Source organism: Phalacrocorax aristotelis, chromosome 5 (genome assembly GCF_949628215.1).
Source record: "Phalacrocorax aristotelis chromosome 5, bGulAri2.1, whole genome shotgun sequence".
Taxonomy (NCBI): domain Eukaryota; kingdom Metazoa; phylum Chordata; class Aves; order Suliformes; family Phalacrocoracidae; genus Phalacrocorax; species Phalacrocorax aristotelis.
The window spans coordinates 25,515,921-25,540,501 of NC_134280.1; the positions used below are offsets into that span (position 1 = coordinate 25,515,921).

Here is a 24,581-nt window from a genome sequence, read left to right on the forward strand (position 1 = left end):
CAGTAACACTGGTGGTTTTTGATGTGCCTTTCTTCAAGTTCAAGGAAGTCCCTCCAGTAGCAGTGGTTTTGTATTGCAGGTCTCAGTTACCCAGTGGTGGCTTTTCAGAGGCAAAGGCGCGATAGAGATGCGTGAGAAATAAATCCAAGAGCCGTTTTACCGAGAGGAGAGAAAGGCGCTAAGGAAAAAAAATCAAATTTAGAAAAGTGTCCTGAAGGTAAATGCTTCAGGACGACAGCCTACACCTAGAGAGATTCAAGTATTTCCCAGATAGCGTGGATTACGGTAGTAGTTAGAAAGCGTAAGCTTAAAAAATGCCTCTCCCCATCCTGTCAATCTCACACTTCCCTCCCGTTACCGGCCCAGTCGCGGCAGCCCCGCTAGCTACCGCTTGTCGGACAGACATAGGCGAGACTTTTCCCTTTTAGTCGAACTCAAACCGAAACAATAATAGTAAGAATTAAAAAAATAAAATATATTAAAAAAAAAAAAAAAGGCCAGAAACACATTCCCTTCCGCCGGCTGCCCCTGCCCGCACCCGCCGGCCCGGCCGCCCGCAGCCCCGCGGAGCCCGGCAGCCCCCGGCAGCCCCGGCAGCGCGCACCGCGGGGCCGCCTCCGCGGGGGCGCAGGATCCGCGGAGCGCCCTCCCCACCGGGCCCCGCGCCCCTCCGCGACGGGGCCGTCAGCAATAAAAAAATAGACGGAACTTTTCTGGCCGAGCCCGGGGGGCGCCCCCCGACCCGGTCCCCCCCTCCCACCTCCACCCCCCGCTACAAAACGCCCCCCGCCCCCGGGCCCGGGCCGGGGTAGTTATCTGGTGAGCGGCGCCTCCTCCCGCTGGTCCGGCGAGGCGACGGCGGCCTTGCTGAGCACGGCGGCCGAGTAGGGCAGGAAGCCGCTCTCGGAGCGCTGCCCCGCCGCCGTGCAGGGGAACTCGGCGGCGGCGGCGCCCCGCGAACCCAGCGCCGAGGCCGCCGCCGCCGCCGCCGCCGCCGCCGTCTGGCTGCTGTGGCAGCTGAGGCAGGAGCAGGGCGCCGAGCCCCCCGGCGGCCCCGAGCCCGCCGCCGCCGCCGCCGCCGCTGCTGCCGCCGCTGCCGCCGAGGCGGCCGCGCTGCTGTTGAGGCCGGCGGCGGCGGCGGCCGGCGCCTGGTAGAGGCCGGGGTGTCGGAAGCTGCAGAGCAGCTCCGGGCGGGAGTAGGGGTGCGAGAGGGCGCGGAAGGTGTCCAGCGGGCGGATGGAGGTGGCGAAGGGCGCGGCAGCGGCCCCCGAGGCCGCGGCGGCGGCGGCGGCGGCGGTGACCCCGACGTGCGGGTAGTAGTGGAGGGGTACGTGGGAGTGGAAGGGGTAGGGCAGGCTGCCCGTGGCCGCCGCGTGGGTCATCATGTAGGTGTAGAAGCTGGGGTCGGCCGGGTGGGGCCAGGACATGGCCAGGCGCTGTCGCTTGTCCTTCATCCGCCGATTCTGGAACCACACCTGCGGGGGAGACAAGCACAGCCGCGGTCTTAGCTCCGCTCCGCTCCGCGCCCCCCCGCCGCGCCGGCTCCCGCAGCCGCCTCCGCCGGAACCCACTGGCACTCGCCGCCCCCGCATGTAGACGATACCTCTCCTGCCCGGAGCGATAGCCTGTGTCCTTGCTGGAGGGGAGCTGTGGGAATGGCCCCCATCGGTCCGGGGGGGACCCCTTCGGTCTGAATAAACCTTTTCCCTTCGAGTCGTCCCCTCCCCCCCACGCAGGACTATGACTTTGTGGTATTGACGCGCTCACGCACACCCCCCCACCCCGTGTTTGATAGCCGCGTGTATTTTCTCTCCCGTTTCTCTTTAGGAAATGCGCTAACGCGATAAAAACTGACGAGGAAAATAAATAATTATAATTTTTCAAAAAGCAAATGAAAAGTTTTCGGTGCGGAGAAGCAAATGGGGACGGGGGACGATGGCAGCTAAGGGCCCGGCGAGTCCTCCGAGCGAACCGGCGGGGCGCCGCGGGGCCGGGCCGGGGCCGCGGGGGCCCGGCGGGGTGCGGGGGGAGGCCTACCTTGATGGTGGTCTCGGGGAGGTTGAGAGCAGCGGCCAGCTCGCAGCGCCGCGGCCGCGACACGTAGTTCTCCCGGTAAAACTCCTTCTCCAGGCGGGCGATCTGCTCGCGGGTGAAGGCGGTGCGGTACCGGCGCACCTGGTCGGCCCCCGCCGCCGAGCCCCCCAGCGCCCCGCCGCCGTGCAGGCTGCCGATGGCGGCGGGGGCGGCGGCGGCGGGGGCGGCGGGGGTGCTGGGCGCCGGGCTGCTCTCGGCGTAGCCTGCGGGGCGAGAGCGCGGGGGTGAGAGCGGGCGGCGGGGCGGCCCCCCAGCCCTCCCGCCTGGGCCGGGCCCCGTGTCCCCGTCCCCAGCGCCAGCTGTCATCCTCACAGCCCTGCTGCTAGTGCTAGCAGAATCGATAACGTTGGGGGTTTGGCGGGGGTTGTGGTTGGGGTTTTGGGGTTTTGGTTCGGGGTTTGTTTTTTGATTTGTGGTTGTTTTGGGATTTTTGTGGGTTTTTTGGGGTTTGAGGTTTGGGTTTTTTTGAGTCACTTCATAATCGCGTTCCCTCCGTAAATGAGGGGGGGTTGGTGACCGCGGGGCAGGCGAGCCCCGGGGAGAGCGGGCGTGGGCACGGGCCGGGGGTCGGCGCGGCCCCGCCAGCCTGCGAGGGGCTCCGGGCTCGGCGATAGCCTTTCCCCGGCGACTGCCGTTCTTATTTTCGTTTGAGACGTATGAAATAAGAGCAGCCATAAAAGCCTTTTTTTTTTTTTTTTTACCTCCAGCATTACGTCGGGGATCCCTTCCTTTCTCTGGCACATTTGACAAAAAAAGGCATGCACTGTGGCCCCCAGGAAATCCAGCGCTCACCTGGCTCCCCCTCCCCAGTTACAGCAATAATAACGACCACCGTCCATCACCATGCCCCGCAAAGCGGGAAGGAGACGAGGCTGTCTCAAACCCCCTGTTACAAACAGGGGGAAAGTGAACAATGCCCAATTACCCCGAGATGGACACAGGACGGCAGGTTGCATATACACAGAGAAGGACACACACAGACAAATATGGGCAGTTTCCTCGCACTCCTCTCTCTCTCTAATTTAATCTTTGTATGTACATACACATATACGCAGGTCGCGAGGCGCCGAGAGCCCCAGGAGCGCAAGGGAAAATACGGAGAAAGCTTTCCCCAAATATAGGTGGGTGAATATTTGTGCCCGCATATATTCTGGATGTATATCTACATACCAGTGGATTTGGGCGCGCCGCACACACACAGGCACGCACCCGCACAGGAGCTGCCCGGGCATCGTGTCTCGGCTATCGGGATAGCGCAGTAATCGCAATAATATTTTACAGCCTGGAGCTCTGTCTTCGCAGAAGAGAGAGCGCCGGTGCGGAGGCGAGCGACTTTGGCGGTGGCGGTGGGTTTGCTTTGGTTTTTAAAGCCGGTCGGCAAAGTGCGGGGCTTAGATGCAGATGATAAAGGAAGAGTTACCTTTGTTACTGTTTTCCTTCAGCTGGGAGGAAGTCAGGCTGGCTGGGGAGCGGAGCGCGGAGCAGCCCACCTCCACATCACTGTTCATATCTGCCTCTTGAGCAACTTCGGAATAAAGGCTGATTTTCTTCCTGCTTTCCGACGGCGGGATTTCGGAGGAGACGGTGCTTTCACTGCTCGGATGCTGAAGATTGAATAAAGTGTCTATTTCAAATTTGCCTTTGGCGGAGATGTCCCCGATCGCGCTGTGCAGGGAGGCGGCAGTCAGTCTCGGGCTGAGGCGGCCACTGTGCGGAGAATTTTCAAGGGCCTCCAGCACCGCATTTCCAGCTGAGTCTGACAAATTCGAGAGCCTTTTGCCAGCTGTAGGGCTGTGCAGCCCTCTCTCCATCAGGATCATCTCTTTTCTTATTCTTTCCATCATCTCAGCTTTATAAAAAATGTCAAAGTTGCAGGGCTGGTCCCGTACTAATGATGAGCTGCAGCAGGGGCTAATTCACATTCAGCCCGGCAAGTGTCTCTAAATATTATTATCTCTTTTTGAGGGAGGCGTAAAAATTGTGGGATGCCAAAGCGAGGGAATGACTGGTCAAAATGACCCATACATCCTTTCTAGCCCGAAATGTCATTCATCAAAAAGTGGTGCTCGTCATTAAGGTACGAATGACGCTGTTCGAATAATCATTTATTGTAACAGGTTTATAAGCAAATAAATACAAGCTCCTGTCAGTGGATAATGAAGGCGGCTTCAGAGCAGACAAATATATCCAGGTGGAAAGAAAGAAAGACAAGAAGTGAGGAGCAAAGCTCTTGTCCTTAGCTTGATCAGATCTTGCTTGAATTGCTCTGGGGTTTGGCCTCTGGGGTGGAATTGACAGTCTGATTAATAAAATGAGCTGTGCAACATTTCCCCCTTCATTTAGGTGCATCATTATGCTCTGATTTTTGTTTTGTTGCCTTTTAGGTCCTAATGATGCAGCTTCTTTCTCATTTGTCCTCGGACAGAACTACATGCTAAATATTAGATAATGCTTTTCTTTATTATTGTTTCTAAGGCGGATTTTAGATCACAAAGCGAGGAAATGCTGGAAGAGGACCAGAGGACCGAGAACCTCCTGACGCTGATACTTCCTTACTTTTTCCTTCCATTTCCAGCCCGCGTTAGTACTTTTATTTAGGAATTTACACCGACACCCCCGCGCACCCCCCTCAGACACGCGAACCCTGCGCCCAGACTTCATACGACCACTGCTGCCGGCACGCACCGAATCGGCTGCACCTCCAGCACTTGCCTGAAAATTAAAATATTTATTATAATCTAATACATTATAATTCTAACATATTTTTCTTCGTTGCGTCCTTCGTTTTTACTTTCTATGATCCTGCTTCCCGACGAAGCTAGCCTGCGATTTTTTCCCCCCTCTGGGACAATACCGGCTGTAGTACAGTGTGGCGGGGCAGGGGGGAAGGGAAGGGAATAACTGAAGGACTTTAAATGCGTTCGTGATTTAAAACACTCAGCGGCCGTGCCATTTCATCCTCCCGGCAGGTTTCTTTCCAGCTTCTTCCCTCCCCACCGCCAATAAAGTCGACGCGATTAGAAATTAAAAATAATAGTAGTGGAAATAAGTGCTGGGGGTTTATCGCCTACAGGCTTCGAGCTAGCAGAGGCACCACCACTAGCACCCTCTCTCCAAAGTTACCTGTGGTTCAGTGAGCTCATCCCTCCGCTCTTGGCTGGGTGCTGCGGGGCGCAGGCTCGCCGCGCTGCAGGGGACGCGGGCTGCCGCGCTCGGCAGCCGTGACAGTCGGAAAGTCTCCCTTCAGTGATAACTTTCCTAGTAATAATGACGCTGATGGCCACCATTTAAACGAAGATAAATCCTTTGTCGTTAGCATCTCTGGAGTGCTCTTCGATAGCTGCCCAACCTTTATTCTCGCCGTGGTTTTTTTTCACCCACATCATCTCGTATTTAGACCCTGGGAATCTGAATTTCATCGCCCGGAGAAACACCCCAATATTTCCTGTGATTAAATGCGGGTTTGGTTTTTTGCGAGGAGGGCTGTTCCTGCTAACGGTAGACACACACATCTCCTAAGCTCTTGCGCTCTTGCGCATGATTCATAGCTCGAAAATGGGATACTTGTCAGATTTTTTTTTTTTTAATAAAGTGTTAAAGTCTCCCTAAACATTCCACCAAATATTTAGGAAACGTTCTAAGCGTTGTTTGCAAAATCCAGCCTTCCATTAATGAGCGTTTTATGTCAGTCCTTTGAAATGTGAATTTAGAGTGCAGTGTGGTGTCCTGCGTTTTACAGCCCCAAAACCAGACAAAAGTAAATATCAACTTTTCCCGGCCCGCGGGGGCGGCAGAGCGGGCCGGTGCGGAGGGGAGCGAGGCGAGCGCAAGCGACGGGGAGGGCCCGCACACGATCCCCCTCGAGCCCCCGGCCGGGAAGGGCACGGGGACTTTGCGCTACCCTCCCGGCGGAACGGGGATGCCCCAGCCGCTACACCCCACCTCGGGCCTTAAGGAGCGTGTCCGAGCGGGCGCCCCGCGGGCGGCAGCGGGCACCGCGCCGCCCCGCAGCGCCCGGCCCGGGGTGACCGCAGCCCGGGCCGGCACCCGGAGCCCCGCTTCCCCCGCCGCGCCCGGCTCCGCGGCGGCCGGCGGCCCCGGCAGCCGGGCCCGGCGGGGCGGGAGGCGGAGCGGAAGCCTGCGGCCGGGTTTATTGCTGTCGTTTGGCGCCCTCGTCTGTTTTCCTAAAGGCTGCAACAGGGCGAACATCCTTCCCCCTGCTCCTTGGAAAACCGCAGCCGAGATACCACATCTCCGAGGCACTCGTGTGTGCACCCAACCAAAGCCGGCACAACTTCAGGCTCCAGAAATGTTACTGCACCACTAAAAAGGAGGGAACGCTTTTTATGTTGTTCGGAGCGGATGGAAAAGAGTGTATGAAAAGCCTCAATGTGAGGAAAATAAGTTACTCGCAAGTGCGGCTGTGAATGATCTTCATTAGTGTTATTTTATATTTTGCACCTTTTAAATAATACTGATACCTTAGGATATGCACAATGTATCTTAAAATATAGCTACATTCATAAGCAAGGCAAATAACATGTCATAAAAGACGTTAGTAATCTTCCAAGTAGATGTGAAGTAACCAAATCGTTCCTAGCCATGCAATTAATCAGTTCACCCCAAACTGCCAACCCACTAATAAACTAGTCATCTGATATTTATATTACCAGCAAACCAGATGCATTTACTGTACCGACGTTTATCGGTTTTGGTTTGGGGGATTTATTATATTGTCCCCCAGAACAACAGCACAGCCCAAAAACCTTTCGGCACATGTTTATAGTTCTTCAAAACCAAAAGCTCAGCCTAAAGAACCGCTGGCGTTACGGTGACATTAGTGGGCAAAGGGGGAGGAAGTTACACAGACTGCCGAAATATGCAAGGTTTTGTTAGACGGTGTTTACTCAGTTGTTCGTGTAAGTTTAAATAGCTGCTTAGGCCTATGCCCAGATTTCTTTTCATTTTTACCTTGAAAGTTATTACTCGAGGCATCAAAGAATATTTCGGTGCTCGTTTATTGATTCTGAGCTCGGAAAGAGGTCATACAACTTAATTGAAATGAAGTTGGGATTAGATCAGACAAACAACATCTCGGCCAGCTATTAACCGCTCCGAGCGTGCTTGGGAAGACGGACAGGAATATCTGCTTCCCCGCCTCGGCGGGGCAGGCTGCCAACAGGGGCCCAGGGCGGCGCGCAGCGCCGGCGGGATACCCGCGGCAGCGCAAGGTCTCCGGGACGCGCCCCGCGCGGTCCGAGCGCGGACGGACCGCTGGTTCCGGGGGCGGGGGGTCGTTATCCGCGGGGACCGTGGGAGCGGGGCTGCCCCGAGGGACCCCGCGGGGCGCGGGAGCCGCGCAGCGACCGCGCAGCGAGAGCGCAGCGCCGGCGGCGGGCACGGCGGCACCACCTGGCGGTGCGGCGGCGGTACTGCGCGGCGGGGCCGCGGGCGCTGCCCGTCCTGCCCGCCGGCCCTGCCCGCCGGAGGCCGCCTGGCAGCGCAGCTCCGCGCCCGCGCAGCGGCTGCCCCGCGTGTCTCGGCACGCACGGCACTCCCTCTCAGACCCGACTCTCCCCTCCGCCTCACGCCGTCATACACGCGAAGGGCCAGTCTCGGGGCGTCTACTTGCGTGTTCAGTCCTGATTTTCCATTAAATGTCACCCGAGAGCGGTGAAGGACACGAACCCGGCGTGTCCCCGAGTCACGCGGGCCCTGCAGCACCGTCCCTCCCCACATACACAGGCCGAGATCCCGCGGGCGCTCGCTTTGCGAGGGTAATGATCACATGATGTCTTCTGGGGCTGCCTCTGCACACAAACAGGTTTTAATTTAAACGAGAAAGCGTTAGGCCGGTGGCAAAGCTGCTCGGCCGACGTTTCATTTGAGGTCGCAGCTGCGGGGGGGCGGCGAGCTCGTCCCAGGTCAGGGTCCCTGAGGGCCCCGCGCTGCTTCAGAGCAGAGGTGGGAGTCAGGGAGCGGCCCGCACCAGCCGTGACCCCAGAGCTCAAGTTCAACGCCCTCGGTGCTCAGCCGCCCGTCAGCGCTGCGCCGGGGCCGCGCAGGGAGTCCCGGAAAGACTTTCTCCAACCAGAAATGGATTTCTTAAGGCTGAAGTAAATAAAGAGACGAGAAGCTGTGGCACAGATCTGGAGGGAAAAAATAGTTTAACCGTTTTCCCCGCGTTGCTGTTAAACCTTTCATTATCATAACTGGCGCTTTTTTTTTTTTTCTAAATGGGGTAAGGGAAAATGAAAGCTCTGCTGTTCTGTTTAGTTACTAAAAGTCCACGCAGGTTGAAAGGTAACAGCAGAACGTAGTGGGCATGGAGGAATGTTTGGGGGAAATATAAATCGATTGGGTTTTCTCTTCGTTTGCGTTCTTAATATGTCCTGGACTACTTTTTGTGTTTGTTTTCCCTGCAGCAAACACTAAAGAAGAAGCAACTTCTTAAAGTTACAGTTACCAACGGCAAATTCTGGCTGAAAATTTCTTATTCTGTACTAAAAAAGATGGATTGTTTTTCCTGGGAGACACCAGGCGAAGGACAGACAGCAATATTAAAAGCCTGTGTTAAAAGCTTGAGTGGAGTCCTAACTGTGTTAAATCATGGCAAATGTATTTGAGGAAATGAGATAATTTCAGGGTGAAGAAAAAAAAAAAGACTGCCCACTCTCTGCAGTGATGCTGGCTAGCTCGTGTGTTATGCGGATTCCCGTGCGATGTGTCAATGGAAAATGCACGCGGCTCCGCGGGGCGCTGGGCACCCCCGGAGCCGCTGCCGGGGGCAGGCGAGGGCTGTCCCGCAGGCAGCAGCCCGGCAGGCGCGGCACGTCGCCCTGCCTGCTGCGGAGAGAAGTCTTCATGAGGACTGTCCTCCCCGGGCAGGGGCGGCGGCAGGCTGCTGCGGGCTACGGCCGGGGCTGCAGCACGGCCCCGGCGCCGGGGGTGCGGGACGCGTCATGCCACTTGTAATCTGGGTGGATGCTCTCGGAGATCCGACCTTGGCTCAGGAGCTCATTATTTTTACTCGCGTGCGTAATGTCCTGTCGTGCAGGGCAGTGCTGTTTTCTACACCCTCCTGAAAGAGGGTCATTATGGAATTGGGTTGTTGGTCATAAACCCGCCCAAAGACAGTGGTTTCTGGGACACCGAGGGGGTCCCGCTGGAGCAGAGGTCTCCGCAGGGCTGAGGTCCTCTGCGGTCGTCGCTGCGGCTGCACCGCGGTTCGCTTTGATGTAATGGAGCTCAAAAAGCTCTCAAACCCTGTGCTTTAGGTGCTCCTTTCCTTCGGCGGCCTTATTTAAAATGTCGTGACGGGAGAGAAAATTTCACCGCGCTTATTGCAAGAAGAAACACAACGGGAGGTGGGAATACAAATGGGAAGATCACCGGAGATATAAAGTCTCTCGTTTCTCGGGACTTCAGCGTGTTAGCAGTGTTTTCACGAGAAAGCTGCGTGCTGGGAGGTAAAAGGATGAGAAACTTGTGCCTCCACAAACCGTCCTCCTAATTATGTAGGGTATCATGTCCCGAGAGTAAATACTGATTCGGCTTATAACCGAGCGAAACACGTAATCACCTCTGGCTCACTTCTTAGCTGATTATGAAAGATTAATAGCAATTAAGTGGTTAGAGCTAATGAATGTGAACTCGAGTTTGCCATCCGGTTGTCGCTGTGATTACTGGCACCCGTTTGTCATTCCTCACACCGCTTCCAGAAACTGCCAAGGTTTCTTAGACCGGCTCCAAAGCAGGACTGCGTGTCGGGCGGCTGCTGCGGCCCCTCAGCGCCCGCGAGAGCCCAGCGGCCGGGGCACCCGCCACTGCCGGCCCGGGCTGCTCGGCAAGGGCACCCCCAGCCCCGACATGGTGTCAGCACTGAGTTTCACCTCCACGGCGGCTGCCTCCTTCCCCTCCTGCGCCTGAGTCTCCGCCGGGACAGTAAACACGGCCCCAGCTATATGCTTTTCAGCAGGCGCGGAGTTTCCCTGCCCTTTTCCGTCGACCTACCGCTTTTCCCAGCAACTTGTTGCCCTCCGTGCCCGAAAGAGGGTTAAATGTCTGCAATACGCAACCGCGGAGCGGCAGGAGCCGGCCCAGAGGGGCTGGGGCTGGAGCTGGGACTCGTCTTAGGAGCTTTCTCAATTTCCAGCCCTTCGCGCTCCTGCAAATTCCATCCCGGCTCAGCGGGAGAGTCGAGAGAGACGACATAAGGATTTGCCACAGTCTTGGGGAGCCACCCCCAGAACAGCCGTCAGCATAAGCAAATGCTGCGTTTTGACTAGGCTGCCTTACCACGACATGAACTGACACTGCAAGGGGAAGAAAAAAAGCCACATATAATGAGTGCCAGGTTTAGCATCTCGCTCTGAGTACAGATCCGGTGCCTTTTCCTGGCTGATAGTAATGTCTGGGGGGCTAAGGGGGACACCCCCGTGACCGACAGCTCAGTGGAGCCAGGGGACCCCTGCTCCCCTATAACAAAGCCCTTCTCCTCCATACATCGCCGGGAAGGAGGGAGGTGGGGACGATGGGATACAAAGACCGTGTCGTGTTTTTTCCCTCTGCCTCAGACAAAACAATGAGCTGGGGAAGGTCTCGGAGGGGATCCGGTCAGACCCCCGCCCGCAGCTTCAAAAAGGGCCAGCGCTGGCCCTTTTGAAGCTGCGGGCAGGAGGAAGGCGGAGGGGGGGGCACGAAAGCGGCGGGGGCCAGGCTGGCCCGGAGGGGCATCACCACCGCCTTCCCCCCCAACCCCTCCCAGCGCCGGGGCCGCGCCGGGGCGGGAGCGCGGCGGCGGGGCGGGGGTGGGAAGGAAAGGGAAGGGGAGGAAGGGGGGGCGCCGTCGGTGCGGACCGGGGGGCTGCGAGGCGAAAGGGGCAGTGCGGGCAGCGGGAGGGTCACATGTTTCGACGGCAGCCTATGAGCAGCCCCCCGGGCTGCGGCAAACTAATCTGGAACCGGCCGCCCCCACCCCCGTCCCCCCTCCCAACCTGGACTTCGTTTTTATAAACGTACCGCCAGGATCCAACCTGTTGGAGGCAAATAACCGTTTTGCATCATGCCCGGCCGGGGACCGAGCCGCCGCCGCCGCCGCCAGCGATGTGCAAGGCCATGAGCAAAGCAGCGAGCTGGGAGATGGACGGACTGCGCGGCGACAGCAGCGGCGGCGGCGGCGGCGGCGGCGGCGCCCCCGGGCAGTGCCGTAATTTTCTCTCCTCGCCCGTTTTCGGGGCGGCGCATACGGGCCGAGCGGCCGCCGCCGCCGCTGCCGCCGCCGCCGCCTCGGGGTTCGCCTACGCCGGCGGCGGGGAGCGCTCGGGGGCGGCGGCGAGGCCCGACCCCCCGGCCAAGGACTGCCCGGGCTCCGCCGCGCCGGCCACCGCCCCCGCGCTCGGCTATGGGTATCACTTTGGCAATGGATACTATAGCTGCAGGATGTCCCACGGGGTTGGGATCCAGCAAAACGCCCTGAAGTCTCCCCCCCATGCCTCCATTGGCGGCTTTCCCGTGGAAAAGTACATGGACGTCTCCAGTCTGACCAGCACGAGTGTCCCCGCCAATGAAGTCTCCTCCAGGGCGAAGGAAGTGTCCTTCTACCAGGGCTATACAACCCCCTACCAGCACGTTCCTGGGTACATAGACATGGTCTCAACGTTTGGCTCTGGGGAACCGAGACACGAAACATACATATCAATGGAGGGCTATCAGTCTTGGACTCTGGCTAATGGCTGGAATAGTCAGGTTTACTGTGCCAAAGATCAGACACAGAGCTCACACTTTTGGAAATCGTCCTTTCCAGGTACGAGAGGGAGAGAAATGGTCTGAGCCGGACCCCCCCCGCGCCTCCTCCGCCTGCCCGTCCCCTCCCCCGCCCCCCGGGCTGCAGGGGCGGCCTGCCGGGGTGGACACGCTGCACAGACACGCACAGAGCGGAGAGAGACGGGAGGGCGGTGGATTTTCCTTTTTCCTTCCCCCCCTCCCTCACCTACCCTCGAGGAAACCTCACCCTCTGCTTTCCACCCCGCGGGAGAGAGCCCGGAGCCCCCCCCGCCAGCCAGCGCCAGGGCCGCGGAGCGCCGTCCGCGGGCGCCGGGCCGGCCTCGGGCTCCTTCTCCTGTCGCTTCCCGCGGCAGCCGGGTTTGTGTCGGCATTTGCAGGACGATGGCTCGAAGGCTTGCGCTCCTCTGCCTCTCCGGCTGGCGATTGACCCGGTCCCAGAGCACTTAAGAGCCTGCGAGTAGTGAGGGCACAGAGGCACAAACCACATGCAAACAAACCCGGGAAGCACACACCAAAGCCCTTGCTGTGTGTGCGCTGCCAGCGCCGGCCCGCGCTCGGCCCCCCGGCCAATGCCCCCTCGCTAGCGATGCATGCCTGAAAAGTGATGACAGTCCATCAAGGTTTCGGTGCTTTACTAACGTGCAAATAATGTGGCAGTGTAAATAATAATAAACTGTAAACAACTCGGCATTATTTATTTGCCCGTGAAAACCAGTGCCCAACGAGTATCGGTTAAGCTTTAAACGCCTGTAATAAAAGTCTAATTTTTCACATAATGTCTTTTACAATAGGGGACGTTGCACTAAACCAGCCCGATATGTGTGTCTACCGGCGTGGGAGAAAGAAGCGAGTGCCGTACACAAAACTCCAGCTTAAAGAACTCGAGAATGAATATGCCATTAACAAGTTCATTAACAAGGACAAGAGGCGAAGGATATCCGCAGCCACAAACCTGTCTGAGAGACAAGTTACCATTTGGTTTCAGAACAGGAGGGTGAAGGATAAGAAAATAGTCTCCAAACTGAAAGACAATGTATCTTGATCTATTAGTTGCGGACAGTGATGGATATATAAACTCAATTTACGACCAGCTAAAGACTTTTGGAAAGACTTGAAAAAATATTTAATTTTTTTTCTCCTTCCAGCGGTGGCGAAATTTCGGGAATTGTTTTCCATGCAAGTCAGCGTTTTTCTCTCAGTAGAAGGGAGCGCTGACAAATCTTGAATTATAGTTCTGTTTCTTACTTTTGAAAATAATAATAATATTAATATTAATTATATTTTTTGTTCTTCCCTCTAGGCCAGTATAAACGAATTTAATATGTTGAACGGTTGCAGTTATAACTTTCTTAAATGCTTAACTCGGGGGGGTGTGTGTGTGTTCTGTAATTTTTTTATCTCAACAACAGCCAGTGCCAAAAAGTGTCAGTTTTGATTTGGTATCGTAAACTTCAAAACACGCCGAGTGAGGGAAAAAAACCCAAACAAAAAACAATCGGAAAATGCAAGAAAGCCGGAGTGTAGACCCGTGGCAGCACCCGGCTGCTGCCAAAACCCGCCGAGCCCACCGGGACCCGGAGAGAATTGCGAATCACGCGGAGCGGTAACGTCCGCAGCCGGATTTTTAAAATAGCTTTTTCGAAGGAGGGAGAATCTCTCCGAGCTGCTGCGGGGCGCACATCAAAGCCCCAGGCATGTCCCTGCGCCCTCCCCGCTTCCGCAGGTTTGGGGTTTTGGGATTGGTTTTGCTGTTTGGTTTGGGTTTGGGGTTTTCTTTTTTTCTTTTTTGTCCTCGATTTTGTTTTCAGTTGCAGGATTTCATATTCCCCGGTTGGAAAAGGAGCCGCCTGTTCCCGGGAAGGGGCCCCTGGGGCCCGGGTGGGCGCTGCCGGCCGAGGGGGGCAGGTCGGGGCACCTCGGGGAGCGCCGGGCTGATGGGCCGACCCCTCCTGCGGCCAGGGGAGGGCTTGCCGCTGCAGAGGAGCGCGTAAACCTGCGCAGACCTCGTGTAAAATGCCCGCTCTAGCCTGTTTGTCCGGCCCAGCCCACGGCTCTTCTTATGCCTGCCACGGCCCTTAAAAAAAAAAATAAATCCCAAAACAACTCCTGGTCAGAGAAGCGAAGTTCACCGCTAACTTTTAATTTACAAATATAAACGGGTGTTAATGACAGAAGCAATAAATAAGTAATTTCAAAAGATGCCATAATTTATATAGGCCGAAAGGCTAGGATTTTTTCGATTTTTTTTATTATTATTTTAAAACTAGTGTGCATGTTATGATATACACAGGGTGTCCAGACACGCTAGTCAACTACTAGGACAGAGATGCGATATCCTCTCTGTTAATGTGCCTCGTCTAATTATTAAAATGTGTGTTCCGAACTAGTATTATTTATTATAATATACTATTGCTCTAAACACTTTGATTACCAGTGTATGTGGGTAAGACATACGGTAAGACTATTTCTCCATAAACCATATCTTTTTCTTTTATTGTCTTAAAGTCTGCTTTTACTTTGTGTTGGAAATATGGGCTGAAATTCCAAAGCTGTTAACGATGTTGCCAAACTGTTCCTGAACCGACTTTAATAAAACGACTTCTTTTCGAGATATATATACATATAAAGAGAGGAAGAAATTCGCCTTCTTTTTGCAGCAGGGCCGTTCGCGGGCTCCAAGCTTGCCTGGGATCTTCCCAGAGCCACTTGTAGGACGTGGTTCGTGGGAAGGGAGAGGTAGACCCGATGCGAGGCGCCTTGACGGAGGGAAAGGCGTATCAAAGAGCGCCTTGCCGCTGGGGAAGGGATTTTGGGGAGAAAGAAATGCTGCCGCTCAGAAATAACCGGGGTGGGAGGCAGGGGAGAGGCCGTCTTTGCCCTCTCCCCCTCGAGCCCGGCTCTGCTTGCCCGGTGCCCGGCGGCCGAGGCCGGTTCTTCCCCCGGGCCAAGCCGGCCCGGTCCCGGCGAGGCTCCGCGGCGGCGGGGACGGACGGCCCGGGGCGGCGTCGCCCCGCTCCCCCCGCAACCGGCTGCCTCCCGCGGGGCTTATCTTCCGCCTCCTCCGCCCTCTTCCTTCCCCTTTCTCTTCCGCTTGCACGTTCACGGCTTTTGAGGCGTTTATTTTCCCTGAACGGACGAAAAAAGCCCGTTTGGGAGCATCTCGGATTTTATCGCAAAGTGCATTTCTGTTTGGTTCTTGGAGGAGACTTGTGGGGCACATCACTTCAGTACCTGGAGCAGCCCTCTCTGCTGATGCAGCCTTGTTTTCTCGGAATGTTTTAAATTCTTCTTACTCCCACCCACACCCACCCCCCCAACCACACATACTTCGGTCCTATTAATTGCGGAGAAGTTGTTCTTCCAACGCCGCTCCCCGCGGGCGGGGCCGGCCGTGCCGGAGCCGTGTGTTCCCCGGCGGCGGAGCCGTCGCGGGCTCTTCCCTTCCTCCTTCCAGGCTTAACCTTTGGCTTCGCCGGTCTCCGGCCTCTCAGAAGACGCAGCTTTGCCACGGACAAAGCTCCCTTCCCAGGGCAGGAGGAAAACCGAACTGGCTGGCAAATCGGTACCAGATGCAGAGGAGTCGCCTTTTAATTTCGTAACAACGTAGAGAAACATTAAGGAACCAGCCTCAACTCCCCGGAGGAAGGCGCGGCCAGGGCCGCGGGCCGGGGCGCATCGGCCAGTCCACCTACCACTGCAGATAAAAAAGGTTTTCAAAGCCTGCATCTGGGGTACTGGCGAGCCTTATACAAAACCCTGGTGCCCGTAGGGTGGGCTTTTCCCAGGCCGGCCAGCCGCGGACGCGGAGACGGGCCGCCGCCGCGCAGCCCCGGCCGCAGCCCGTCAGAGCCGTCCGCGATCAAAGCGGATAATCATTCGCCTGAAATGCAGCGTGCGTTATTACAGATAATTAAGATAATTAATATGTACCTGGACAGAGTGAAGTGCAAATGCGCAGTGGGACGGTGATGTACTGCAGGCCGGCCGGCCGGCAGCTACCATGGAGCTTGGCTCCTGTCAGGCAGCGCGATTTCCCAGCCATGTCTGAGGCAATCCTGCCATCTCCTGGACAACCCCCGGCATAGGCCTGGGAAGCCTTCGCCTCCTTTCTGGAGGCGCGTTTCCGAGTGATAAATGAGAGAGGGAGCCTACTCGGTCACACACAGAGAAACCCTCGTCTGTAAACTGGAGGAATATGCCAGTGAAATTATAGCGTGCGGTCAGCTCTGATGTTCAGGCCGATCCGGTTCCCTATTGAAAAACAAACAAACAAAACAAAAAAAAAAAAAAAAAAGAGGGGAAAGGAGCGTGTGAAAGCAGCCCTCCGGGTCGCTTTCTTCCCCAGCGGTGATATTTCCTGTACAGACACAGGCAGGGGGACACCGCGGCATTAAAACACCGCCCCCCAAACCAGAAGCCGGCTGTGGCTGGAAAAACCAGCAGCAGCCCGTCCGAGGCTCCCCGCACCGCGGCAGAGGCCGGCCGCCCCTGGAACACGATGTTTCTGTCAGTTCCTTTCCCTACAGATTGAAACATAAACGCCACTTTTTCCGCAGCTATGTCTCCAGCTACTCCACATTTTGCTTTTCATATTTTCTTCGCGGTATTAATTAGCAATTACAGATGAGTCGAGCAATAATTGAAAGCTCTGTTTTCTCCAACCCCATAAAAGTTAGTTTGAAGTGTCACCTTTCTTTCCGGCAACTGGGAACTCACATCCACTTCTTGTGTTTATTGTGGGCAAAAATATAGTCCTTGAACATAAAATGTTCCTTTTGCCTGCAGAGAACCGAAAATCACAGTCAGCTTTTCCGTAAAAGGCGGTTATGAAAAGAAACTATTAGCCATCCTCTCGGGGAGAAAAAAAAAAGAGCAGAAAACAAGTAAGCTAATAACAGGGAGCTTCAATTGGTAGACATAACTCAAACAATAAAAATTAAAGGCAGTGGTCAGTAATATCCTCCAGCGGTGCTTGTGTGCTCCTGTGTGGTCTAGGAGAGAGCAATCATTTAAAGATTTCTTCCAGGGCAATGAAATTACTGCAGAATTTACCCCAATTTCCCATTAAAGAGAAAGATGAATTTGATTAGGAGAATGTCAAGAGGGGCAGCGCCTCTGATCTCGGCGTAGAAATAAAACCAAGATTAAAACTATGATTAACAGGACAATAACACGAAAAATTAACCCTACCTGTTAACTAGGTTCAAGTTTTGAACCGAGGTAATGAAAGCGGCCAAGGCCGGGCATTAAGGCTCTGCTTGAAGCTGGGCTCGCTCAGACCAGGGGAGATCCTCTTGGAAAAGGGGGAGGCCGAGGACAGGAACGCCAGGTCGGGGTGACCGATGGGCCTTCGAAATCCCCCGTGGGGCTGTGGGACGGCGGGGCCGGGAGCACGGTGTCCGCGGCCGCCGCAAGGCTCGGCTGGGCTCTAGCGGGGTGTCCCCCCGACCCCCCCGGCCCGCTGCGGGTGCTTTTGGGTGCAGCACGCGGGGCCTCGGCTGGCTTCCGTGGGAAGTGCGCTGTCTCCAGGCCCGCACGCTTTGGGGAAGGACTCGAGCACGCTCCTGTGAGGGTGCTCTCGGATATGATTTTATTCGGACTTACTCCGCTGCTACGGGAAAAAGGGGGGGGATAACTGGGCTCTTGTTTGACTTTTCAAAAATGTAAAAATATATATAACCCCCCAAAATAAGACTGTAATAACACCGTAAGGGATAGTTTCCTTGTCAATGGAGAAAAATTCCTCATATGCAACTTGGGAGACCGGAGCAGCGGGATACCCAGCTGAGGCTGACTCTCCTCTGCCCACTGCTGCACTCACGGCCCCTCTGCCGCAGAGCAGACCGGGGCATTTTCTTTCTTGCAGTCTTTCGATTCTATTTAGTTAGTTAGTTATAATCTCCGCGGGTTGCTCAAGTAATTCCGTGTTGTTCGCGCTTTCTTGATGTTTGCTTGATTGTATTTTAAAGAGAAAATAAAGCCCAAGTTTTAGAAGCGTTGTTTAAAAGCTTGTCTTGGCTTCGGAGTGAAGATGAAAGGTAAAAGGGGTAAAAACGGCAGACGTGCGGACCTACGAGAATACTTGTCATTAGTGTGCCAGAGTGACGATCCTGGTAATATCCGATCAATTAAGATTTAAATTGCAAGCATATGCAGATGCATATCATGTCGCTCGCAATTAAAACAAACGCGCATATATAAGGCAGACAAAATACGTGTTCTGCGCGCACCAGGTGTACTCGTCTGTACAGGGGCAGAAACCCATACGTGTGCCCTGAATAGGCACCTTTCCTTCTTCCCCGTGGGAAGGAGCCATCGCGGCTTTATTCCCACCCCGCGGCGCACACTCTTATCGCGGGCACAGCTTTGGCCCGGCCGCAGCCCGGCGCCGGGCGGCTGGCCCGGGGGGGGCGGCTGGCCCTGGGGGTGCTGCGGCCGAGGGGTACCGCCGGGCCGCGGGCTGCGCCCGGGGCCGCCGCGTTCCCTCGGCAACTCCGCAAATGTTTATTTTCCCCTCATCCTTCCGGCCGCGCCGCAGCTTTACCAGCCAGCCCCGGCCACTTTTATAGAAGCGGAGACCATGTTTTCCCCTCCCCCTTGCAAGCTCTGTATTTTCATATTTCAAGTGTTATCATAAGACTTTTAAAAAGGGGGGAAAAAAGAGAGAAGGGGAGAAAAAAAAAAGGTGGGGGGGGGAACTCTGTGGCTCAGTGGCTGGAGGCGGTGCTGAAATTACCGGCTTTGAAGAACCTGTCTGCAAAGTTTCGTCCAATCGTTTCAGGCTTTCCGCTTATTCCCTGTTGTAACTAAATACTGCTGTAAGAACAGCTGAAGTCCTTTGTTGGAAATGTGTGATCGCAGTCTCTACAGATCTGGCTACGTTGGTTCTCTCTTGAATTTGCAATCTCCAGATTCCTTTTATTTTCCTAATTTGCGGGCTAATGGCAGTCAATTGGCGGCTCTGCCCACCATTTCCTACCCTCGGAGCTCGATCCCGTGGACTTGCTCAAGTTCGTGCGCAGCCCAGCCGCAGAGCCACGCGTTCAGCGGCGCGGCGCAGCCTTACCTCCCCGGCTCCGTTCCAATCAACATCAGCTCCAACGGCAACAAAGAGTGCCTGGAAGACAACAATAAATATTACGCCCACGATGCGAGCTCCAAACAAGAGGAGAGATGCAGGCAGAGGCAATCTTTTGCAAATGACCCAACTGTTACTCACGCAGCCAACTTAAAGCCCGTAAAGTATGACCACTCGAGCCTGCAGAGAAGTTTGCATGGCTCGGCTGCTCTTTTTGAAGTGAATTCCTGCACTTCCAGCTTAAAGGAGGACATCAAGAATTCCGTCAACTTGAACCTGACAGTTCAGCCCGCAGCAGTCCAGTCATGCCTCAGACCTTCAGTGCAGGATGGTATGCCTTAAATATCTCGCTTTAGTTAGAGGCGACCTAGCGATACTTGCTTTCTAAGAGATGCCTGTAATTGCTTTGTAACCCACTGTAACCCATTCAGAGCGATAATCGCTTAATCCGACTCGGAGGTAGATAGAAACCGTGCTGTCAGATGTGCTTTGCCAGGTTTGCCGAGCCAGTTTAGCCCTGTTGTCTTGCGGGTTCTTTGCATATTCTCTTTAATGCCCAGACCTGATCCACTAAATTATCGACGTGTTTGTTGTAGGTTTGCCTTGGTGCCCCACCCAGGGGAGATCAAGAAAGAAACGGAAACCTTACACAAAACAACAAATTGCTGAATTGGAAAACGAGTTTCTCCTCAATGAGTTTATTAACCGACAGAAGAGGAAAGAACTATCAAACAGACTGAATTTAAGCGATCAGCAAGTTAAAATTTGGTTTCAGAACCGGCGGATGAAAAAGAAAAGAGTAGTAATGCGTGAGCAGGCGCTTTCTATGTACTAGAGCAGAGCCCGCCCGTTCCTGCATGAACTTGTGCCCGGAGTGTTCACCCCTAGAGTAGAGCGTATTTGCGAGTGAAACGCGGGGAGCGTGGGGTTTTTTACCATTTAAACCAGTTCTCGAAACGCGTAGGATCCCTGCGTAAATTGGCAGACGCTGAGTTCTTAGCCGAAATGAAGAAGACAAGCCAGACCAGCACGGAAACCTGTATTATCAGCTTTTTACCTTTCTTTCTCCTTTTATATAGATTTTTCTCCTGCTTCCTACCCTCTCTTTCCCTGGAGAACGAGCGGTCCTGAAACTAAAATCGATTTATTTTATCTGTATGTAAACACCATTTTGCAGCAAAATAAAGGAATAACGCCTAGTAAAGCCGTCAGCTCTCTGAGTCCCGGCTGCTCCCTTCATCTGCTGCCCTGCACACCAGGGCGAGCCTGCGGCGCCGGCTTGTTTTGTGGTTTGGAGTAACCTGCTCGAGCAGCGACCGGGGAAAGTGGTTAACAAATAAACCTTTTGCTTTCTTCTTCTTCTCCTCCTTTTTTTTTTTTTTCCCTTCTCTTTTCCCACCCCCTGCTCGGAGCTGCAGCTCTGGCCCCAGACCGGCGGAGAAGGCACGTGACACCCGCGCAAGGCCCCGGCGTAACTTGCGCGCCGGCTGCGCGGCCGCCTCTCCAGCTGCTCCGCTGGCTGCCGCCCGCCCCGACGGCTGGGGCGCGGGCGGAGGGGAGCCCCCTCTGCCCGCCGGGGGAGCCGCCGCCCCCGGGGCGCGGGTTGGGCTGCTCTCTCCCCGGGCGCAGAGGGGTGTCCCCCCACCCTCGGGAGAAGCGCCCCTCCGTCCCCCTGCCCGCCGGCCGGGTCCAGGGTCCGCGCGGGGTCCCGCGGCCGCGGAGGCGCCGCCGGCGGCGGTGCCGCCCCAGGTGGCCGGGCCGGGCCCTGCCCTTCCCGCGCCGCTGACTTTGGCCTTGTCCAAGCGCTGCCCCGAGCGAGCGGGCGGAGGAGAGCGGCCCCGGCTGGGGGGAGTCGGAGCTCCTCTCTCGCCCCGGGGTGCTGCAGGCGCAGGAGAGGGGAGAGCCCGGAGGTTTTGCTGGGTTTGATTATTTTCTGAGCCCGGCCCTGTGGCCGTTTCCGCAGGGCTTTTTACGAGGGAAAGTGGGGAACGCTTTCGGGTTTTTGCCCAGATATAAACCTCAGAGGAAAACCCAACCAGAGGGGCTGGGAGCATTGCCCAAGCCGTTTGATTATTGCGTTAGGACGAGAATGAAATCGATTTTCCCCGCATCTTGCTGACAGGCTTTCTCTACCGAGAGCCTCCAGCCTCTGCAGCACCAGAGCAGTCAGGCTGGCCGGAGCTGCAGAGCCAGGGGAAATGCTAGATATTGCCTTGGTCTGATACCTCAGAAAATAATAATAATAACAACAATAGTAACAATAGTAACAATAAAATCTCACGGAACTTTAGGTCAGGATTAAAACGCCTTTTGGCTGCGATTTCCACCTAAACCTGTTTCTAATGAAGAGGCGTTTCCACACGCAAAACCTTGGGTTGCTTCTCCCCACAGTAATAATAATTACCCTGGCGGAGCCTGCGTTATTCTCTGGTATATATATGGTAGGCTCGGATATGGTTGTTTGGGGCGTACGCAGCAAGGCTAAACAACCATAAGGACCGGCACAAAGCAGCTACCTATTTACACGCGGCTATTGCCTTTCCGAAGGCAATAAACTCATTATTTCATAAAGAGGCATATTTGAGCTTTGCTCCTACCCACTCTTTCGCTTGCAAGTATTGCTCGCAAGGGCACAGTGGTCCAGATGATTTTGGGAGGTAAATGCCGGATTTCCAGGAGGGCAGAAATGCAGCCATATTCCCGAAAGCATTCCAGAGACCCCCAAAGGTAACGCTTGGGTGGTGTTTTGGGAGGGAGAAGGAAAACCAGCCCGGCTTGGAGGCGCCTCTCTCGCCGTCCAGAATGGCCACCCTCACCGCACTACCCACTGTAGACAAAACCCTTCCTTGCTCACGGCGGGGTGACTGCCAGAGGAAAAGCGGGGGGAAGGAGCGCCGGGAGAGAGGCCCCGAGGGCAGGGGATGCGCACCCCGGGGGCAGGGGATGCTCACCTCGCCACCTACAGCCAGAGGCACCACCCCTGGGTCCCTCCAAACCCTCGAGGCTTTCAGCCCCTGCGCTGGGCACTGGCGCATTGCGGACAATAAAAGTCTCTTCAGTCAGTGGCGTTTCCCTAATTAAAAAAACTAGAAGCAACCCCAATGATGTGAGACAGGAGAAAGGCAAAAACCAGATAAAGCCCCTTTTCTTATTCCCTCCTGGAATACTATTCAGCCGGCTGCAGTCCATGAGAAATGGACCCTTTATGCCGCCCTTCCCCACCCTAGCCCGCCCCAGTACAACCAGTCCCTTTATTACATGGGTGATGCGAAATCCGAAGAGGAACCTCGGGGGAAAAGATGAGAAAGGCGATATATTATTTAATAAACCTATCTGCTGCACGACAATGGCTTATTGTAAAGCTTCTAGTCTAAACCGCCCAGGAAACGGGAAAACACAGAGGAGGCAGGATCTAAAATGCGATGTGATGCAGAAGCACGCGTATCATGTATGTGTGTATGTGCCTGTACATGCATAGGTGCGCTCACTTCACCCATGCCCGTTGCGTGTAACCATGTGTGCGCAGCCACAGACGTACATATTCGCGGGCGCACACTGCGCATAGACACACAGGCGGGAGAAAATGGTGCATGATTTCACGCGTGCCCATACTCCAGGTTTCAGCTGTTTCTCTGAAGCAGCTAAGGGCGACGACAGCCGCTCCGGGCGTGTGGGGAGGCACACACGCATGTGGCAGAGCTGCAGACACGGGCGCGCCCTGCCTGGGCGGCTTTGCCGGCGCACACCCGCCTGAGCCGCCCCGTGGGCACATGTGTGCACACGCGTGTGCGGCACGGCGGGCGGGCATGCAGGAGATGCACCCGAGTGAGCTGGATGTACCCTACGCCCTCCGCCTGGATTATTTCGGGTATCCTTCCAGCTGTATTTCGCCCCCTGCCCCGGCTTTGTGGGTGCATGCGGTGCGGGGTGGAGCAGCGGGCACCCGCTCACTGCGCCCACCCCCGCGTCCCCCCGCAGTATGCAGGCGACCATCCATCCCTTTATTTACTCCAACATAAACATCTTCGCATTCCGACCGCAGCCTAAACCTGATAAAACCCTTCCGAGGGGGCTCTTCATTCCTCCTCGTTTGATAAGGCTGCAAGCGCAACTCGGCTTGTTGGGAATGGCTCTGGATGCCTTTGTGCTTCCTAAAAGAGCATAAATAATTAAAGTTTGGCAGGGAGGAAAAGCTTTCTTGCAGAACTGTAGTGGCAATAAATGAAATGACTCAGAATCTCTTCTCCAGTCGGTTTTTACGAGAGCTGCCAGACAGTGTCTGTTCACGTTCTCCAGATACTAGGGGCGCCATAACAAAGTTAAGGTCAAGTTAGTGTCTTATCTTGGGTGGCACAAAAATACCGCATCTTCTCCAGCCGGACTGGGTACATTTTAAAACCCGAACGTTATGCAAGTCGCCTTAATTTCCACGGAGGGCTTTTGGAAATGTCACTTGGACCTGAATACTTGGTAATTCCAGGCAACGGTTGCAGATGTTTCAAGACGCCTAACGGTAAAGTATTCGCCTGACTGTCTACATGATGTGCATTTATGTGTCGATGATATTTAATCTGAGTAAGGCAAAAAAAAAATTCAACCAAAAAAAAAAGGGGGGGGGGGGGAATATGTTGTGCTTCGGGCTGGGCTGGGAACCGACCCCAGGGTGAAAATGCTCTGGCAGGCAGGGACCCCCAGCTCTGCCTTATTCCAGCGAGGTCTCTGCTGCGATATTGGGCGCGCATTCCCCAAATTAGATCGCTTTTTAAGGGACTGATTCCTAAAAGGACTGTTTTCGTATTAACAAATCGTCGCCATGTCTTTGAACTTGAATTAGTTGAAAGCGGGTGGCTCCTGCACCAAAATTTAATTGATGCTCGGCTGGCTGCATCGAAAGGAAGGTGAATGATTCTGGCTAAGGCGTAATGAGTTGTTTGAACGGTAAAGAAAATGAAGGTTCCATAGGTTCCCAGAGCCATCTCTCCTGATGAGATAGGCGATCAGAAACCAGGGACACAATGCAAACGGATCCCTGCCCTGCTTTGCTGCAAGCTCAGGGTGGTAAGTGACACAGGAGCCATTTTAACTGCGCAGGCATCATTTTTAGGAGGTTGTTCATGTGTTGCAGCAGAATGGAGAAGGCTCGAAAGTTACCGACAAAGGCAGGGAATGGTGGTTCTGTGCCTTGATTCCTAGTGGTACCTTGAGAGAGTCTATCTGCTGGGAGCAATGTGTGGCGTTTGAGGTGGTTTGCGAGCGAGCACCAAGGCAAAAAATACCACATTGTACAAAGAAAAAGAAAAAAAGGAAGAAGGCGGGGGGAGGGAAGGAGTGAGTTTCATCTTATCTGCCTGGCTTTGGTCTTTTGCTTTTCAGGAAGAGCAGGCTGGGCTGCGGTGTGGAAGCCCCTTGGGCAGCCCTCGCCTGCTCTGGGGGGCCGGGGGCTGCGGGAGGGGCCGTGCCGGTGGCGGCGGCGGGGCGGGGGTCAGGGTGCAGGGCACAGCCCGGGCTGCGGGGCTTACGCCCCCGGAGCCCCTCCGCAGCGCGGAACCGGGGGCGCGCAGATGACGCCCGTGGCGGCGGGGCGCGCAGGCTGCGCCTGGCTGAGCCCCCCGCGGGCACCGTC

The 24,581-nt window shown here is 55.4% G+C and overlaps 3 protein-coding genes across 3 annotated transcripts; 2 read left to right on the plus strand and 1 right to left on the minus strand.

Moving 5' to 3' along the window:
* Positions 1-812: 812 nt before the first annotated feature.
* Positions 813-3,938, minus strand: EVX2 (even-skipped homeobox 2). Its single transcript, XM_075092570.1, has 3 exons — positions 3,515-3,938; positions 2,038-2,297; positions 813-1,475 (listed from the first exon to the last, which is right to left on the minus strand). The coding sequence occupies exons 1-3, from the start codon at positions 3,936-3,938 to the stop codon at positions 813-815; spliced, it is 1,347 nt and encodes a 448-aa protein (XP_074948671.1).
* A 7,261-nt stretch (positions 3,939-11,199) lies between these two features.
* HOXD13 (homeobox D13) lies at positions 11,200-12,922 on the plus strand. The gene is made up of 2 exons (XM_075092571.1): positions 11,200-11,899; positions 12,672-12,922. Exons 1-2 carry the CDS (start codon positions 11,200-11,202, stop codon positions 12,920-12,922), a joined length of 951 nt encoding a protein of 316 aa, XP_074948672.1.
* Positions 12,923-18,727: 5,805 nt separating this feature from the next.
* On the plus strand, positions 18,728-20,207 carry HOXD12 (homeobox D12). Its single transcript, XM_075092572.1, has 2 exons — positions 18,728-19,289; positions 19,555-20,207. Exons 1-2 carry the CDS (start codon positions 18,728-18,730, stop codon positions 19,791-19,793), a joined length of 801 nt encoding a protein of 266 aa, XP_074948673.1. The 3' UTR covers positions 19,794-20,207.
* The last annotated feature ends 4,374 nt before the right edge of the window (positions 20,208-24,581 follow it).